The sequence below is a fragment of the Corvus moneduloides genome, chromosome 14 (assembly GCF_009650955.1).
Source record: "Corvus moneduloides isolate bCorMon1 chromosome 14, bCorMon1.pri, whole genome shotgun sequence".
NCBI classification, from domain to species: Eukaryota; Metazoa; Chordata; class Aves; order Passeriformes; family Corvidae; genus Corvus; species Corvus moneduloides.
In genome coordinates, this window is record NC_045489.1 from 20404644 (window position 1) to 20423199 (window position 18556).

An 18556-nucleotide genomic window follows, 5' to 3' on the forward strand; every position below is an offset into this window, starting at 1 on the left:
CAGGACAAAGGTGCTGGACAAGACCTGGAGCCCCTCAGCCCTGTCCCACACCCAGCCCTTCCTGCCATAGTCTCCCATAGGCCCCGGCCATCACCAGTGTCCCCAGCCACACTTCCCTCTATTCCTGCAGGGCACAGCTAGGATGCCCTGGCACCGGCATCCCCAGTCCCTTGGCTGGCACCACCACAGTTGCAGTATTTTGGGCTGTGACAGGCAGAGTTTTCTTAGCTGTGTGTTTGCAAGCAGTAGCTTTTCCTCTCCCACTCTGCTCTGACCCTTGGAGCAGGAGATCTGGCTCTGCAGAGCAGCCTGGGCAGCCTTGGCTCTGCGCCTTTCCCAGTTTGCTCTCCAGTGTCTCTGAGGCCAGGCTATAAACATTTCCCACGCCTCAGACCCTCTGAAGGGCCTTCCTCCCATTGAGCTGAGTCCTTGGGAGAGAGCAAGCCAGGAACGCTGCCACGGAGCTGTGAGCACAGCCTGGAGCAGGGGGAGAGCCAAGACTGGGGAGCCAGGGCTGCTCCTGAAGCCCCAACCACCCCTCTGGCTCCATCGGCCGCTGCCAGGACAGGAGCATCCTCTGGTGTGTGGCACTGCAGTGCCTGGTGCAGGTCCAACACACAGGGCTCAGTACAACAGCACGTCTTGTCCCTGGGGCTGTGGGGAGAGGGCATGTCCCCTGACCCACAGCACTATGCAGGTATGGGATGCCAGGCAGCAAGAGATAATCCCCTCGTCCTACTCCCTATCTCCCTTGCTCCAGCCTGGCAGAGCTCTGTTGGGCCTGCCGAACTCCAAGTCCAGTTGCTGAGGAGGGGGTTGTCATTTAATGTCACCCAGGAGGGAGGCTGGCATCTTCTGGGCTGAGGAACAGGCTGTGTAAGGGTTTAGGCGCTGCTGGCAGCTTTGGGGTGTCCTGCAGGGCCACTGCTTGGGTGATATCATCATTGGCTGGTGTCACCACCTCTCCTCACTGCTCGATGACAGCCACGGGTGCTTTTTTTCCCCCAGAGAGCACAACAATTAGTGTCACAATTAGCCTGTATTGCGGCTGCTGTCGCTGTTACCAAAATAACCACAGGCACGAGCTGGGCCCGGCCTGATGAACCTCCTGTCACTGTGTGTAGATGCAGGAGCTGCCATGCTGCTGCCTTGGGGATGCAGTTCACAGCACTGGCCCCTCTCGCCCAGCCTGCTCCAAGCACCCATGACTGTGGCCTCTGGTGCCACAGGGTAACTGTGAGTCCATGCGCCCTGCTCTTTAGGAAGAGCAAGGTGGTGTGTTGCCCACCCTGCTCTGCTTGGAGGAGCAGGAGCAGGTGGTGGGACAGGAGCCTGGCAAGGCCAGGGCCATGGTGTGCTAGGAAAGGGCCCCCCCACCACTTGGGGTGCAGCTGGAGCCCCATGTAGGACCCTGCTGCTGTGGGGGCATTGGGGCAGCTCAGAGGGGCTCCTGGGGAGAGCTGGCACAAAGCAGAGTCCAGCAGAGCTGGGAGCTGCTGCTCCCACTGTGGAGGTGCCAGCAGGGCTACAGGTGACACCCGTGGGCTGGGGGTGCCCTCCCGCTATGCAGGGGCACGCGGAGCTGTCCTGCGCCGTGCCGCTGACACCAGGAGTACAGGCAGGGCCGTGTGTCAGCTGTTAGGGCAGCATGTGCAGGGGGTGCCGGCAGCGCTCGTGCATCTGCACACGGAACAGCAGCATTTGTTTGGCACACAGAGTGTGTCACAGGGTCACAGAGACATTCAGGTTGGAAAAGACCCCCAAGATCGTCAGCTCCAGGTACTAAACTAATGTGCTTGCACATGTGTGTGAGCAGGGCGCACCAATGTGCACATGCATGTGCAGGGTGTGTCCCTGTGTGCAGGGCACACGCTCGTGTGGGCTGCAAACACACGTGTGTATGCAGGGGGTGTGGGCGTGCTGCGTGTGCACGCGCATGTGCAGGCAGGACTCGCTTGTAGGGGCTGCAAGGTGTGCCGTGGGTGTGTGCACCCAGCGAAATGTTCAGGAGCCACATCCCCACGTGAGGGTGTGGGGCTGTGAGGGGGCTGCAGCCCCCTGCCCGGCCTGACCTGCCCTGGCCACAGGCTGCATAGGGATCCCTCATTTACTGAGTGCCTGGAAAGAAACTTCTGCTTCTTCATCCCTCCAGAGCATCCCGCGCTGTGGCCTCTCAAAGGCCGACAGCATCCTGCCCAGCCTCAGACTGAGGAGTCCATGCCCTGAGCAGTGATGTGGGCAGGGCTGGCTGGAAAGACCCAGGGGGACTGCAGGGAAATCAGTGACTTACTCTGGTTTATTTTTGCAATAGACCCAGCTCCATGGGGAAAATATTGGAGGTGGCAGAGCTGAAGCAATCTCCCCCCCAAAGCATTTTCCAGCTTCACTCCAGCAGCTGCAGAACTCCTTGGTTTTTTCCTCAGTCCTTGGTGCCTGAGTGTTGCATCAGAAAGGTACCAGGCAGGGACCGGGAACCTCAAGCTGTGAGACAAGGACCACCAGCCAGGCTCTGGTCTGCCCATTCTGGAGCCCTTGGTCCCTGCCACTAATGATTTAGGGCTTCCTTTGGGAAGGAGGCTGAGCCAGGAGTCAGGGGGCCAGATCACAGGAGGTGGGAAAACAGGCACAGCTGCCAGGGCTGGGGGCAGGCTGGGGTCTGCCCACCCCACCTCCCTGTTGCTGACACCTCTCTGCAGAAGGTGGCACAGCTGTGGGAGAAAATGCTCTCCCCATCTCTTCTGTCTTCTCCACAGTGAAACCAGCACGCTTCATGAGCTGCAGTGGGAAACTGAGTCAAGGGACCCCTGGTGTGGGTGGTCTGGACTTGTCCCAGCAAGGGAACAAAGCTGTGTCCCAGGGGCTGCCACCAAGCCCACCACCAGCCACTCTGGGGACAAGTGCACACAGAGGCCTTTCATCCCCCCAGGGAGGGGGGCACCCGCGCAGCTCGGGATGGCACACTGGCCATCGGCCTTGAAAGGGCCAATTGAGTGCAGCTGAGGTCATCCCCCAGCATGTTTACCCCGTGGCTGGAGCCCCTGGATGCAGCCAACACCCAGGCTGTCTCTGCCACTGCAAGCTGGGGGGACGCAGCCACAGGCAGAGCCAGCATCGCCCCTGGGAACAGAGGGGCTGGAACGGGGTCACGGGGTGGCATGGCCTTCCCACCGCCGTACTCCCCGAGCCTCTTCAGAAGGAGGGACTGGTAAGTAGGGCCTGGTGTGGGTGAGGGGGGGAGCACAGGCCAGCCCCGGGGCTTGGGGGACAGACCCCGGCCTACTCTCTGCAGTGCCAGCACCCTGCTCAGTCCCTGCTCAGCAGCGTTGCATGGGCTGGAGTAGTGCTGACAGAGGGGGATGTGCATCATCCCTCCCACAGGTCCCAGATGGGCCCACCAGGGAGAAAATGCTTTCTCACGTCCTCACATCAAACGCGCGTGTCCTGGGGCACCTGCATACGCCCGGCTGTGGTCCACAGGCGGCACAGCATTCTCACCCTGCCCTGGGAGGGGATTGTGATTTGTGGAGAGCTGCCTGGCTAGGTCTTGCTCCCAGCAGCAGCCGTGCTGCACTGTGCCTCAGTTTCCCTTTCTGATGGGGAAATTCCACTCTGCTCCCCCTCCCCGCTTCAGGAAGGGTCACAGCAGCACACCCACTAGTCAGGGCTGCTTGGCCTCTTCCAACAGCCAAGTGCAGGCACATTCAGTCCCCCCTGGATTGGGGCATTTGGTGTCCTTTGCAGCATCCCTGGGGTGCACATGCCCTGCCAGCACTAACGCTTTCTTGGACACTATGCCGTGTGCGGGCTCTGCCATCCAGCATCAGCCTCAGGGTGATGAGCCCCTGGAGGCAGAGGCAGCAGGCAGCCACTGAGCAAAGTTCCCCCAGGCCCATATCCAGAGGGCAGAGATAAGTGGGCAGCCAAGGGCAGTGGGGCAGCACCGCGTGGGCAGTGCCACCCCAGCCCCCGGGATGCGGGGGGCGTTCTAGGGGCCCTGCTTCCACCCCTCGGAGGAGACCCTCTCGCTCTATGTGTAAGTCGCTCTGTGGACGCGAGAAGGACCCGTCGTGACCCCGGGGCTTGCACACGCGTGTGCACACACAGGGATGCCGCTGCACGCGAACACGGGCAGACCCCTCCCGGGCCGTGCACCCCGGCCCAGCGCCTGCAGTGCCGCCCGTGCCCGCGGGGGGGCCCCCCCGCCCGGTGCGGGGTTATGCAACGGCGGGCGGGGCCGCCGCGGCCGAGGGCGCCCGGACGGTTCTGTACTCCGAGCTTCTTCGGCACCCCGGGGTCGTTGTTCTGCACCCCGAGGGTGTGGTTATTCTGTACTCCTGGTTTGTTCTGTACCCCGGGACTGTTCTGCAGCCCAGGGTGGTGGTGTTTAGTGCTCCCGAGTTTGTTCTGGACCCCAGGTTTGGTCTGCATCCCGCGGTTGTTTATGAACCCTGGGCGTGTTCTGTACCCCGAATTTGTTCTGCACCACAAAGTCATTGTTCTGCACCCTAGATTTGTTGCTCTGCACCCCGGGTTGGCTCTGCACCCTGGAGTTGTTTTGCTCTGTACCCCGAGTTCGTTTTGTACCTTCACTTTGTTCTGTACGCGGGGGCTGTTCTGCACCCCGAAGGTGTTGTCCTGTACCCCGCGTTTGTTCTGCACCCCGCAGTTGTTGTTCTGCAGCCTGGAGGCGTGTTCCGTACTCTGGATTGGTTCTGCACCCCGGGTTTGCTCTGCACGCAGGTTTTCGTTTCCCCTCCTGGGGTTGTTTTTTACGCCTGGGTTGTTTTTCTGCTCTCGTTTCTGTTGTTTATCACTCCTGTTTCTGTTTGTTTTGCACCCCCGTTTCTGTTATGCGCCCCGGTTTTTTTAGCAGCCCGTTTCTGGTTTTCGCTCCCGTTTCTGTTTTGCACCCCGGGTTGTATTTTGAATGCCCGTGGCTCCCCTTTCCCTCATGCCCCCACTTCACAATCACGAGGCCTCACTGTGAGGGACCTGCAGGCTGCACCTACAAATGCAGACCGGGTTCACCCCTTCTGCGAGCACCCAAGCAGGTGCGTGTGTCCCCCTCACTGAACCCCCATCCTGGGTGCCCAGGAGCACAGGAAGGGGATGCTGAGGTGTGTGGGCTGTGGGGGGTTGTACTAAGGATGCCGGGGGTGCCAGGACTGTGCTTGCAACAGACAACGGATGTGAAGTGGGGCTGCAGAGTAGGGGGGACACAGTGCTGAAGCGCGGGGTTCTTGCACTGGGATGGTGCCGTGCTGTGGTTCAACTGGAAGGGGAGGAGGGGCTGCAGAGGGGTGCAGTACACGGTGTGAGGGGGCAGTACCGGGGGCAGTGTGCCGTGCCGGGGGCAGTGTGCCGCACCGGGGGGGCAGTACCGGGGGGCAGTGTGCTGCACCGGGGGCAGTACCGGGGAGCAGTGTGCCGCACCGGGGGGCAGTACCGGGGGGGCAGTACCGGGGGGGCAGTACCGGGGGCAGTGTGCTGCACCGGGGGCAGTACCAGGGGGCAGTGTGCTGCACCGGGGGGGCAGTAGCGGGGGGGCAGTAGCGGGGGTGCCGCACCGGGGGGCAGTACCGGCGGGCAGTGTGCCGCACCGGGGGGGCAGTACCGGGGGGCAGTGCCGGCGGGCAGTGTGCTGCACCGGGGGCTGCACCGGGGGGGGCAGTACCGGGGGGCAGTACCGGCGCAGCCCCCGACGCGGCGCTGCGGGGCGCCGGGCGGTCCCGGCCGCGTTCGCCCCTCCCCGCAGGGCGGGCGCCGCCGATATAAGCGGGGGCGGCGCGGGGGCCCCGCAGTGCGTTTTACTCCGTGTGTGTGTGTGTGCATCCCTGCGCCCGCAGCCATGAGCACCGGCATGTACCAGTCCCCCATGGAGGTGGCTGTCTACCAGCTCCACAACTTCTCCATCTCCTTCTTCTCCTCCCTGCTCGGGGGGGATGTGGTCTCCGTGAAGCTCGACAACAGGTAGGGGCAGCCCCCGGTGCGCCGTGGTGCCTCGGCCATTCGCCGCAGAGCTCCGGGGAAGGGGCGTCCCGGTGCCGGGGGGGCCCACTCGACCCCCGATTGATGAGGTGGGGGGGCATTGCTGCTCCGGGAGTGAAGGGCACACGCGACCGGTGTGTCATGAATTCCCTTGGGGAGGGGGACGCCCCGATGCACTGGTGAGGGGGAGGTGTCGCGGTGCACGGACCCCTGTGGAAGGGAGGTGTTCGGTGCTGACCCCCGGCCTCTCCACTCTCTTCCAGCGCCTCCGGAGCCAGCGTGGTGGCCATCGACAACAAGATCGAGCAGGCGATGGTGAGCTGCAGCGCTGCGCCCCCCCCCCGCACCTTCCCTCGTCACCACGCGGGTGCTATGCCCGGGGGTGGGCTTCCTGCTCCCGGGTGGGTGCTCTGCCGAGGGCGGGGGGTCCCTCTGCCCACGGGGGTCCCCAGTCCCCATTCAGCTGCCAGGCAGAGCTGCTCTTTGTCTGCGACCGCCGCGAAGCTCATTGGCTCCAGCCACTCCGCAGTGCGCAGGGAGCGAGGGTGGTCATGGAGGGGGACTTTGGGGGTCTCTGACCGAGCCGGGTTCCTTGGGTGCTCGGGAACTCCAGCCCCCCAAACCTCGGGGCTGGGGAGGGGGCTGGAGAGTGGTTCTGGATGCTGAGATACCAGAGAGATGGCAGCTGAGGGAACTATACTGGCCAGGTTGGGTGTGGGGAGGGATAGTCCTTGGAAAAAGCTTCTGCAGCATGTGGCACTTTCCTCAGGACTTGGGAAAGGGAGGGAGCAACCCCCAGGGCATTACTCTCCATTGATCAGTCTCTTCCATGGTCTTTTGAAGGATCTTGTGAAAAATCATCTGATGTATGCTGTGCGGGAGGAGGTGGAGGTCCTGAAAGAGCAAATCAAGGAACTGTTGGAGAAAAACTCCCAGCTGGAGCGTGAGAACAGCCTCCTGAAGACCCTGGCCAGCCCTGAGCAGCTGGAGAAGTTCCAGTCCCGGCTCCCAGCAGAGGTTCTGTGCCCTGAGGAGCAGAGCCCCGGGGTGGCTGCCCCGGCCCAGCACTCCGGGGGCTCTGCGGTGTAAGGTGGCTCTGTCCTCGGGGTGGGCAGAGCCACAGAACTCTTTCTACTTAATCTCCTGCAAAATCGTTTCCGCCTTCATCTCACACGAAGGACTGCCAGACCCTGGCACTGAGCCGTGCCCCTTGGGCAGCCCTGGCCAGCCCGCAGAGCCAGTGGCCGTCTCATTCATGAGGATGCTCTTCTGCAAGGAAGACAGGGGCAGCTGACCCCTCCTCCCCATCCAACCACCCACCAGGTGCCAGGAGGAGATCTGTGTACCTGTCCTGGGCTCTGCTGAAGAGCAGAGCTGGGCAGTCTTTGGCACCATGATGGTAACCTGCGGTTGGAAGGAGTGCACGCCAAGCCCCAGCCCGTGGTTGCATTCTGCAGGGGGGTGTCTCTTTCTGGCAAAGCCTGACATTGGAGGGAGACCGATGTTTAGTGAGCGAAGCAGGTATGTCCCACAAGCCACCCTGGAGCCTGCTGGAACCGAACCAGGACTGAGCAGCACCAGGGATGGCAGCTGCAGCATAGTCCATGGCTGAACGCACAGCAGTGTGGGGATTACAAGGAAAAAAAGCTTGTTTTGTTAGTTTGGGCATCTTCTGTAGCTGTATCTGTGTATAGACGTGCATGAGAGGTGCCTCTGAGGCTGTGGGGTGCCTGCTCTGGGCCAGCCATGCCCATCTGAACAGCTAGGGCATTCGGAGGCAGACTGGAATGGTGAGCGGCTGTCAGTGGGCAGCCAACTACTGCAAGTGGCACCAAGGAGGGGACAGATTCACTCCTCTCTGGCATCCCACGTGACAGAACCATGCAGCAGCGCGGGGAGGATCTGGACTGACCATTGGGCAGAGCCACAAGCCAGGCTGTGCTCTAACCCACTGGGGTGGAGGAGCCAGCCCGTGCTCCTGGGCTCCCCTCTGTCCCTGGCCTGTTCTCTGGGACGTGATGGGACATTGCTTTTGATGTCAGAAGCGGTGACACTGTTGTGTAAATCTAGATAGAAATGGCAATAAACTCTACTTTTTATATATACCTGCGCCCCAAAGTGTGTCTGTGGCTGGGAAGAGGGGGGAGAGTGATGGCACTGGAGAAGAGGCTGGGACTTGCTGGGATGGGACTGGTGAGGTTGCTGGGCTGGTGCTGTTCCCCAGCTGGGAAAACCTGGCAGCTCCCCACCTTTGCAGGGGGGTTCAGTCCCCCCTGGATGGCCCTGGCTGAGCCAAGATGTGTTTTTGGAACTGTGAGCAGGCAGCTCCTTCCCAGGGGCTGGGTGTGTGGTAGGGAAAAGTGCTGTGAACCCGCAGGTCTCTGTCCCCTGTGTCACACCTGTGCAGGGCAGACCTGGGGGCACAAGCAGGGAGGAGGTTCTTCTCAGGCTGTGTGGAGCTGTATGTACCCCCAGCTCTGCTCTTCCTCTGGTGTTTTTGTTCTCACAGCCATCATTGATAGTTTTGGATTGGTTTCTTTTTCATTTTGGGCCATCTTGAAACATGATGTAAGAGGATGGGTCATCTGGACTGAACAGTGCTGGATAGGGGCAGAGGATGCCCCAACCCTGTTCTAGGGCACAGCCAGCTTTTGATTCAACCCCATGGGGTATGTGAGAGAGGGCAAAAAAACCCCAAACCCTCCATCTCTGGGGTTGCTGATAGCTACTACAGGTTAAAGTGTGGAGGTGTTTGTGCAGAGCCCCAGGCTGGTAGGATGTTTGAAGCAAGGTGCAGTATCCTGCGCCAGAGTTTTCTACCGGGACACAACTCCTGGGCCATCTGGAGCCATCCCTGGGCCGGCAGTGCCTGGGGCCAGGGGACCAGGTAGGTAGCCATACCCTGTGCTGCAGCAGCACAGCTCCACACGGTTTCAGGTCTCTGCCGTGGTGAGGGCGGTTCAACCCCAGCCCTGTATGAGTCATGGTGGAGCTGGGGGTGGTTGGCACCCTGGAAACGCCGGGTAAACAGCAAAACACAGGCCACGGGGGCTTGAAATCGTTATTGGGTGACTCTCACCTCCCTGTCCTGTCTGTCCTAACATGGTGACCCCACAGCAGCCTTACGCAGGCAGCCCTGCAAGTGCTCTAGTGCATGTACCTTGTGAGTACATGTGTGTGATGACTTTCCCAGTGTGTGTGTAAACAGGTTCAGGCTCCCCTACCACGTACATACACATCCCTTGCACACACAGACACTGCAGCAGCCCGTGGGACACACGCAGAGCAGACCCCCTGTGCTGCCAGCCTCTCAGGCTTGCAGCTGCTCCAGGAAGGGCTGTTTCACAGGGCAGCTGGATCCAGCTGTGCTTCCACTGGCCAGGTCACTAGGGTGGGTGTTGGGGGTGCTGGGAAATGGTCTGGCCATCCTTCTGGCCCTTCTTGGCTGGGGGAGCTTCAGCCTGCAGCAATGAGCTCTGTGCCCCATTTGTTCTTATTGCACCCCTCAATCCAGCTGCATTCAAGGGGTGCGGTGATGGTGTTGGGAATCCTGTTTGCCGCCTCTCCCCGTCCTCTGTCCCCTCCCTACAGCCTTGGGGTTCTGCACAGCACACAGGCACACGGGGACAGGCAGTGGCAAAACCCGCTCATTGCAATCACCCACCCCAAACCACTTGGTTCAGAGCTCAGCCTTCCTCCCACGGGTAGGCAGAGCCTTTCCCGTCCTGCAGCATGGTGTGACACAATGCCAGCTAATGGCACAGGGCAGCCCTTGCAGGGCCCCCAGCTGCCTGCTGCCCCACAGTGCCCCAGGGGTTAATGCACACCCCGGCATCCAGCACCTCCTGGCACCCCGCACCCAGCCTCCCCTCGGCCCCCCAGTGTCCCCCAACCCAACCCTGGATCCACCCTGACTGGCTCAGCTCAGGGGCATGACAGAGAAAAGGGCTCAGGGGGTGCATGTTGCTGCAGAGGGTGGGAAACCCATGTAGGTGATGCTTAGTGCAGCGAGCACAGGTGAGCAGCAGCCTGGGAGGGGGTTTGGAGCAGCACAGGGAGGGCAGCAGGATTTGAGGATCTGCCCAAGGGTCAGGATATAGGGGAGACCCCCCCAGCCCTGCATGTTTTCACTCCTTCACTGGGTTCTCCTGGGGAGATTCCACTCCAGCCAGGCAGAAGGATCTTATGCAACATCCCTCCCTGCGCCTCAAAGACAGTGCCTCCCTGCTCCTCAAACCGAACACCATGTCCCAGCCCAGCCCAGCCCCGCGGGAGCCTTGCAGACAGATGCATGCATGGGATTTTCCACACAGTCCTTGGTGCCCAGCACCCCCATGGATCCAGGTCAGCCCACCGCAGCTGCCCAAGGCCACTTGCAGGCCTGGGGACCCTCTCAGAAGGGGAAGCCGTGTTGCACAGTGGAGGTTCCCACTGGAGAGTGGCACAAGCCGTGGTGCCAGCCCTGAGAGAGCTGCAGCTCAGTGCCATGGGAGTTGGTGCATGGTGAGAGCAAGAACCAGCTGGAGCCTACACAGGCAGCCAGGGTGCTTGGGCCCAGTGTGCAGCAGCCTCCCAGGACACCTGCACAAGCATTCCATGAACACTGGGACCCCCCCCATCTGGGGCAGCTGCAGAGGGAGAGATGCAAGCATGAGGATGCACCAGCAACAAGGCAAGCATGCAGAGCCCATCCCCCAAGAACCCCCACAGCAGCGTGGGTGGGGTGTGCAGAGGGGGTGCTCCCCATTTAGGGCTGCACCTGGGCCCAGAGGCGGCTCAGAGCTGAGGGTCCTTGTCGAGCCTGTCTCCTTCCACAAATCACCAACCCTTCTGCCTTGCCTCAGTCTCCCCTCTGTTCATGTCTCCTGGGAAGGGGGTTTTTCCCAAGGTAGGGCCAGGCTGAGACCCCAGCATTCCTCCAAGCAGTCCCATCTGGGTAGGAGGTTTCAGTCCTCCTGGGCAGGCGCACGCCCAGGCAGAGGGAAGGGAGCTGTTCCCAGCATACCTGCATGCCAGGAGCTGCTGGCAGGGCTGCCCACCACAGGCACACTGCAGCCATGCCCTTTGCCAGCACTGTCAGCCCACAAGCACAGGCACTTGCAGGGTACTGGCAGCACATCCCAAAACGGCACAGGCAGTCCTTGCGGAGTGGCTGTTGTTGTCCTGGTGCCACCCTTATATAACTGGGGAGCCAGCCCAGGCCTGTGCCCTCTGCTCAGGGCTGAGACAGGACCCAGCAGTGCCAGTTGCCAGCCCCCCAGGGCTTTTGGCCCCATAACAGGTAACGGGGCTTTCCCCCCTGCCAGGAGCACTGCCAATTCCTGTCCCCCCACAGCCCCTGTGGGATGGGGACCTGCCAGAGCAAGCCCAGCTGGCCACAGAGGGCAGGGGCTGCGTGTGCCCAGGGCTCGTTGTCAGGGTGGGGGCCGGGGCAGGGCTGCTCAGATGGGTACACATTGTTCCCTGGCAGTTTGTGTCCCCAGCACCCTGCCCTGACACCCAGCCACAGGCATTTGTTGGTATCAGGAAGTGAAATAAACAGCAGGCAGTCACCTGGCAGCGAGACCGCAGCCACCCCAGTGCGCTGGGTGCACACGGTGCACCACACTCCTGCCAAGACCTCACTGCCACCAGCTGCCCTTGGCACAGCACCTCTCCCTGCCCTGACTACTGCTGGGGATGCCCAAGGGCAGCAGCTGGCACATTCTCTCAATCCTCAGGTATCCTTCCTGCATCCTCCTGTGCTGCAGGATGAGTTTTCCCATTGGAAAAATCGAAAATAATGCCATGGTTTGTGGCCTATGGGCTGCAGCTGTGTCCCCAGCCTGGTCAAGTTCTGTGGGGGGGAAAAACTGTCAGCAGGGCCTGTTGCAACAGGACAAGGGGGACAGAGTTAGATTGGATATAGGAAAGGAGTTTTTTACTATGAGGATGGTGAAGCCCTGGTACAGGTTTCCCAGAGAAGCTGTGACTGCCCCTGGATCCCTGGAAGTGCTCAAGGCCAGGCTGGAGCAATCTTGAAGCAAACCGGGTAGTGGAAGGTGTCCCAGCCCATGGCAAGAGGGTGGAATAGATGACCTTTAGAGGTCTCTTCCAATTCAAACCATTCTGGGATTCTGTGACTCTTTGGCTGGGTTCAGCTGTCCCTGCAGGTCCCTGCCTGTGGCACAGGGGTGTCATGCTTCTGGGAGCCAGACATGCTGGCTGCCCTTTCATCCCCACCCAGCTGGAGAATGGGGAGCCCAGTGAGGAGCCATCTGCCCACATTCTGCCATGGGTCAGCACACAGGGAGCCACAGCTTTGTACCTGTGGTGAGGCGGCTTTGTGTGTAATCCTCTGCATAGACACTCCCCAGGGCTGGGACAGCTGTGGGACCTGCTGTGGCAAAAGGACTTCAGCTTCCCAGATAAAACAAAGTCAAACAGCCCCAAGGAAACAAGCTTAGAGCAGGAGAGAAGAGGGAAGGGGATGGAGTATGTAGGATTGTGTTAGGGAAAAACAGGAGATAATGTCAAATGACAGCACCAAAGACAAAAGTTGCTGAGGCAGGTGGAAAACAGCTGGGTCATGCAGGAGGGTGACAAGAGTGCAAAAGACACAAACAACCTGAGATGCCTCCTGCCTGTCCATGCCAGAGCCAGTGCGACAGCTCTTACGAGGTTAATGGGATCATTAGTGGCGATAAGGAGGCAGCTAAGCAGTAAAATGTTCCCGAGAAAGTGAACTTCCTCATTCCAGCCAAGAAAGGGAGACTGATTCAGAGCAAACAGCACCAGGATAAACAACTCAATTAGAAACAGCAAGTTCTCGAACCCAGACAAACAACCCAGACCCGGAAGGTTTCATGTGGGAAGAGCCACACTTGGAGCAAACACTTCCCCATGGGACTGCCACTTAATGAATGAGCACTTGGCGTTATAGAAGGTGCCAGGGATTAACTGGGATTTAGGGGCCTGGGGGACCTGGCCAATTTGCTTTAATTGATCATTAGAAACAGCATAATCCCCAGGAAAATCAGTGTGGGAAATCCAGGCGCCAGTCTCCAGACTTTGCCGGGACTTACAAGAGGACACAAGTCAGGAAGGGGTTTTCTCCATTGGAGAAGGCTCTGCGAATGAGTGGCTTGTCTTGTGGCTTGGACCTGACCCCCTGGGGGCTGCCCATGGCCCGTCTCAGTCCCCAGCTCCCTGTCTGGTGCCCTGCCTGCAGAGGCAGCTGCCCACACTGCCTGGCCCCCAGAACAGAGGGCAGAACAGAGGGACAAGGGTTGACCTGCACCCATGGCAAGGCTGAGATCTCCATCCTTTTCTCCACATCCCACTGCCACTTGAGCCCAAGGTGGCCTGCAGGTCGTGCTGAGGCAGGGACAGGCAGATGGTGACTTTGGTGCGAGTCACCAGCTGTTGGGGCAGCCCTGTGCCAGGCTTACACTGTTTCCAGACACTGACATGGACATTTTCCCCTGAGCTCAGCACTCGGGTCTCCCTGGTATTTGAGGTTTCTCCTGCCAGCCTTCCCAGCCCAGTCAATGATTACCCAGGATGGAGGTTACCCAAGAGCCACCAGGACAGTAACAGAGCAGGAATGACATACCCAAGCAAACACTGGCTGTGCTGGCCAGGGCAGGGTGCCAGGTCCCGACAATGTCTGCACAGCTTTTTGCTGACACAGCCAAGGTGTGCAGGGCCACCCCACTGCCAGCTGGTGGTCTGCTGCAGCAGGACAGACCAGAACCCCAGAAGGCCCCAACCCCCTCCCTGCCCCTGCAAAATTAAGGTCTTATTGCCACTGTGGGTCAGCTGTGATGGCCCCTCTGCTTCCACTGGAGACGCTGGCCCCTGTCACTGGAGGGGTCACGGGCCACTGCACCGGAGATCGGGGCCCTGGCAAGAGATCACTCCGGCTGGTTATGCCACGCAGTGGTCAATTGTATTTGTTGTGTCTGAGCCCTCCTCTGCCCCACACTGCCCTGCCTGGGCCTGGCCTGCTGCCACTGGCAGCTGTAACCCTGATGGGGCTGGGGGGTGTCTTTGTGGCAGGAGATCTCCCAGCTCTGGGATCACAAGCTGGAGTGACTTTTTGGTCTTTGCTTTTTGCTGTGGAGCCTCCCTGGCATTTCACAGAAGGGGACCTCAGGTGAAAGGCTCACAGCAGCAGGCACCAGGGGTACCCAAGGCTTGGAAGAGATAGCAAGAGGTGGGCTGCAAGAAGCCACTGCTCTCCTGGAGGATGGGTGGGCTCTGTTTGTACTCGCACAGTGCAAAGCAGCACAACACTTCCAGTCTTTCCCCTCCACCCCTGGAGAAACTTCCCCCTCAACCTTCCTGCACTCTCCTCTCAGTCAATCTGGTAATTCTTTTGTGCCCACAGCAGAAGACATGCTGGCAAAGTTAGAGATGGTCCTTGGCCACTTCTGAGACAAACAGATAAACTTCCTGTCCCAAAGGTCCTAGAGGCGTGAAATGGGACTCCTGACCTGCTGGGAGCATTCTGGTGCTCTGGAATATGGAATATCAGTGTGGCCCCATTTTTAATAAGCAAACTCTGGTAGAAGTGTCATCACAACAGAGCTGCTGCTGCTCCTGAAGAGCCCCGTGCTCCTGGGAGAAGCCCCCAAGGGTGCTTGAGCCAGGATGATGCAGGCAGGTTTGTCTATGGGTGCTGGAGGTCCTCAGATGCCCTGGCCTCCTCTCCAACCCCCCACAGCATGGGCTGACTATGGGTGACAAACATGATATGGTGGCAGGGGCATTGCAGCTGCGTTGGTGCCCTGGGGAGATGGCCCCATGGTGGGAGGACAGGAAGGGGGTGGCCACTGCCAGGCATGGGGCTGGTGGCCGCAGCCTTGCCGGCAGCCTGTTATTCATTCTCCAGGAGGGAACCTTTGGACTGTGGAAGGTTCGAGGCTCAGGGAAGGCGGGGGCAAAGGCAGAGTCCAGGTCGGGCTCTGTCTGTCTGGCCTCCCTCAGCGAGGTGACTGCCAGGCTGGGAACACCCATGGGTGAACACACTGCACAGGGGCTTGTGCAGGGTGAGTGGATGTGAGCAAAGGGCATGCAGGGCCTTGTCTCTGTCCCGGTAAGGTCCAAGTGCCATCCCATCTTGGTGTGAAGGGGCTCCATCTGCCTAGGGACAGCTGCAGAGAGAGAAGAGAACAGGAGGGCTTGCCCTGGGTCTCTCCAGGCTGTCCCCATCCCAGCACTGACCCCACAGCAGTGCACCAGCCCCTGCACCCTGGACTGTGCTCACGTGGCCACAGCAGCAGCCCCTGCCCTGTGCTTGGCAGCAGGAAGGGACCGTGTCAGCCGCCATGGCTTCCAGCTGGGACCAGCTTCCTCCCATGGAGGCTCCCAATTAAACCAATTTCTTGGATGGCTTCAGCGATGCAGGAGCCGGAGGCTTTGTAGTTGTGCGGCCTCTTGGGCCACCCCCAGGGTCTCCCTGTCCCCCCGATGCCCTCCCCATCCCTGGGGCAGCACCTGCTCTCTTGTGTAACACGTGGACTGATCTCCTGGGGCAGTGCCTCCACTGGCCCTGCTGCTCTCCATAAGCCTTACTGGGAACATATCCCAGCAGGAGCCGAGTGCTGGGGACTGTCCCGGCCTCACCAGGTGCAAACAAGGCAGCGCCATGCTGGGATGTGAGCCAGAGGCACCTCTGAAGCTGCCGCCTGGCCCAGGCCCCACTGGTGCCAGCCCGCTGTGCCCAGAAGCTGTGGCGCCAAGCAGAGTGGCACATCAAAGCCCTTCTTGCCTCAGCTTCCCACCACTCCGGCCAGGCACAAAGAGGGAGTGGCAGGGAAGATGGGCAGGCAGGGCTAGGGCCCCCATGGGGCTGGGGCCAGGGAGACAGGTGCCTTCCCTCTCTGAGCACCCCCTTCCACTCACCAGAGCTCAGTTCCAGCATGTAACAGGTACTCAGAGTGGCTGGGGGGGAGTAGGGACAGGAACACTGTAGGAGCCAAAGCAAGGCTCACAAGCACAGCCTGCACTGATGGCCAGGAATGAGGAGAGCCTTGAGTGGGCTGAGCCAGCCACCCCAGGGCACAGGAGCTGCACTCCCACAAGCCTAAAACGGATGGACAGACAGCATGGTGGCAGGGACCTGTGCTGCCTAACAGGAGGATGCAGAGAACTTCTGGGGTGTGACTCCAGGGAGACAGAACTAAAGGTGTCCCGGGCTAGGTGAGACAGTGCTCAGACAAGCACCAGGATCCCTGTGTTGGCCAGTGGTGCAGGGGCAGCTCTGGGGGCATGTAAGACATGGGCTTGGGCCACCTGTCAGAGAGAGCCTGAGTGGCAATGGCAGTGGTGGTGCTGCTGCTGGCCCTCGTGTCACCAGCACTGTGGGACACTGCACTCACACAGGGACACACACTCAGCCCTGCACCCATGGCAGTGACACACACACACACACACACACACACACACGTGCTTTAAGGCACATGCCTGGCTCCATGCTCAGTGGGACCAGAGCCTCATGGTCTCCCAGGCAGCCTTTGGAGTGGCTGAAGGCTCAAGAGGTGCAGGTAAGACCATGCTGCAGGGAGCAGAGTGTGAGCAGTTTGGCAAAGTGCTACCACACTTTGGGAATTTGGGTCCAGTGGCAGACATGCGGCATAAATCCTTGGTGCTGACACCATCCAGAGTCTGGTCCCTTCACAGCCCAGGGGGTCAGGGGCCAAGGGGAGCAGGCCCAGGACCCAGGCAAAGAGCCTGAATGGCAAAGCACCGAGCAGCAGAGGCTGCAGGCTCCTCAGATGGGTAATTATTGTTATTGTTGTTATTGTTGTGATTACAATAACAGCAACAGCTACTGCTGGCTGCCGTTGCATCACTGCGGCATCGTAGTCATTGTCATTGCAGAGGGAAAGTCATGCCCCAGGGCAGGAAGCTCCTAAGCCAATGCAGTGTGTCCCCCTCTGAGGGCATCCACAGCAATCTGCCCCTCCCTCCAGGGGCCCACAGCCCGGGACTGTGCTCTATTGCCTGCATGTGTTCGGACTGAAGAGGACAGATGGGTCTGGAGGCGAGCTGACAGCTCCAAAGCTCCCTGCTGATCTCGGGGCTGTGCCTCTTCCCCAGGTCAGTCCCTGCCAGGGACCGGTTCACTCTGTCCCCAGGGCCTGGTGTGTTGTCATTTGGGGTACAGCCAGAGTGGGTGTCACTGCTCAAAACTCTGCCACTGCCAGGGAGAATGCGCTGCTCATGGGACAGGCCCACGTGGCTTTCCAGCTCTCCTCCCACCCCAGAAAAGGCTACTATTAATGGAGGGATTGTTAGGGAATTAAGGGTTGGAACAGCAAGCAGGTCTGGGCTGTGGGCCGCAGAGAGCCAGGGATTACCCTGGCACAGCAGTCTGGTGCCAGCACCTCTCCAGCCAGAGCTGGTGCTGCCAGAGACCTAAGCCCCAAAGTGCTGGAGCCCAGCCCAGCTGGCAGCGCCTGGGCTTTGCTCCTTCAGGAAGTCAGAGCAGGGATGCTGCCCACCTCTCTCCCTCCGTATCACCTGATCATTCTCAAACTCCAGGTCCTGGAGGGGTTCTGCTGCACAGCTGGAGCCCCCAGCTCTACTAGGTAGTGAAACAGGGGTGCTGAAACTCCTGGGGTGGTGGAGCAGTGCCTGTGAGCCAGTATTACCCAAAAGCTTACCAGCTGTCCTGGACAAAGAGAAACACTCCCCAGCTTCTTATGACTGCTCACTTTTCTATAATTTCACACTTAGAGAGGCACCCAGCACCCATGGACACCCAGCACTGACAACCTGCACCCAGCAAGGTCATCCATCCCTGCTGCTCAGCTCCCAGCTGCCTGCTTCCTTCAGGATGCCGTGGGGGAGCAGGGCTGCTCCTGTTTCTCGCAGGGTTGGGCACCCCAAGAGCACCCTGCAGCATTTCTGGCAGCCCCAGCTGTGTCTTGCCATGTCCAATGCAGCTGTGACAGAGCTCACACCTCTCCTACCGAATGCCACCGTATCGCTGCATGGAGAGGAGTAAGGTCCTTCTCAGCCCAGGAGCAAATCCCGGCTTCAAGCCAGGCCTGGATTGTGCTAAGGGGTTTGTGGCAGCAGCAGGTCTGCCTGCAATCCATGCAGTCCTGCGTGGCTGTGGCGCCATGCCTAGGGCAAGGAGCACATGTGTGGGGACGTGTGAGCACACAGGGAGACCCTATGCCTCACCTGTGTGGAGCATCCCGGCAGTACCTGAACCACTGAGGCTGTGACCTCTCAGAATTCCTGTATTGGGGAAGCAGAGAAGGAACATGTCATTTAAACAGCTTTGACCCGGCTCCGCTCCCCTCTGTCTGCCCCCCACAAAAGGTCTGCTGGCAGGTGACCCACAGGCAGCGTGGCAGAGCTGGCCGGGGCAGGGGCAAGGGTCACTCTGCACACACGCTGGGTGCGATTAGGCAGCCAGAGGCTGCTGCGAACAGCACTGCTGTAGCATGGGAATGCCACAATACTAATTAATCCAGGCACTGGGTTGGGGCCAGGATAGACCTTCCAGGGCTGCAGGAACTCAGGCAAGAAGACAAAATGCCCCTCCAGGAGGTGGGTGTCTAACCAGGGC

At 60.1% G+C, this 18556-nt stretch overlaps 1 protein-coding gene across 2 annotated transcripts; it reads left to right on the plus strand.

Annotated features, from left to right (window-relative positions):
- The first annotated feature begins 3064 nt into the window (after window positions 1-3064).
- TSC22D3 (TSC22 domain family member 3) lies at window positions 3065-8093 on the plus strand. Of its 2 annotated transcripts, none has more exons than XM_032123855.1 (3): window positions 3065-3205; window positions 6252-6303; window positions 6832-8093. In XM_032123855.1, the coding sequence occupies exons 1-3, from the start codon at window positions 3156-3158 to the stop codon at window positions 7075-7077; spliced, it is 348 nt and encodes a 115-aa protein (XP_031979746.1). In that variant the 5' UTR covers window positions 3065-3155; the 3' UTR covers window positions 7078-8093. The 2 variants fall into 2 exon arrangements, with proteins under 2 accessions (XP_031979746.1, XP_031979748.1); XM_032123857.1 differs by lacking the exon at window positions 3065-3205 and adding an exon at window positions 5768-5970.
- Window positions 8094-18556: the final 10463 nt, after the last annotated feature.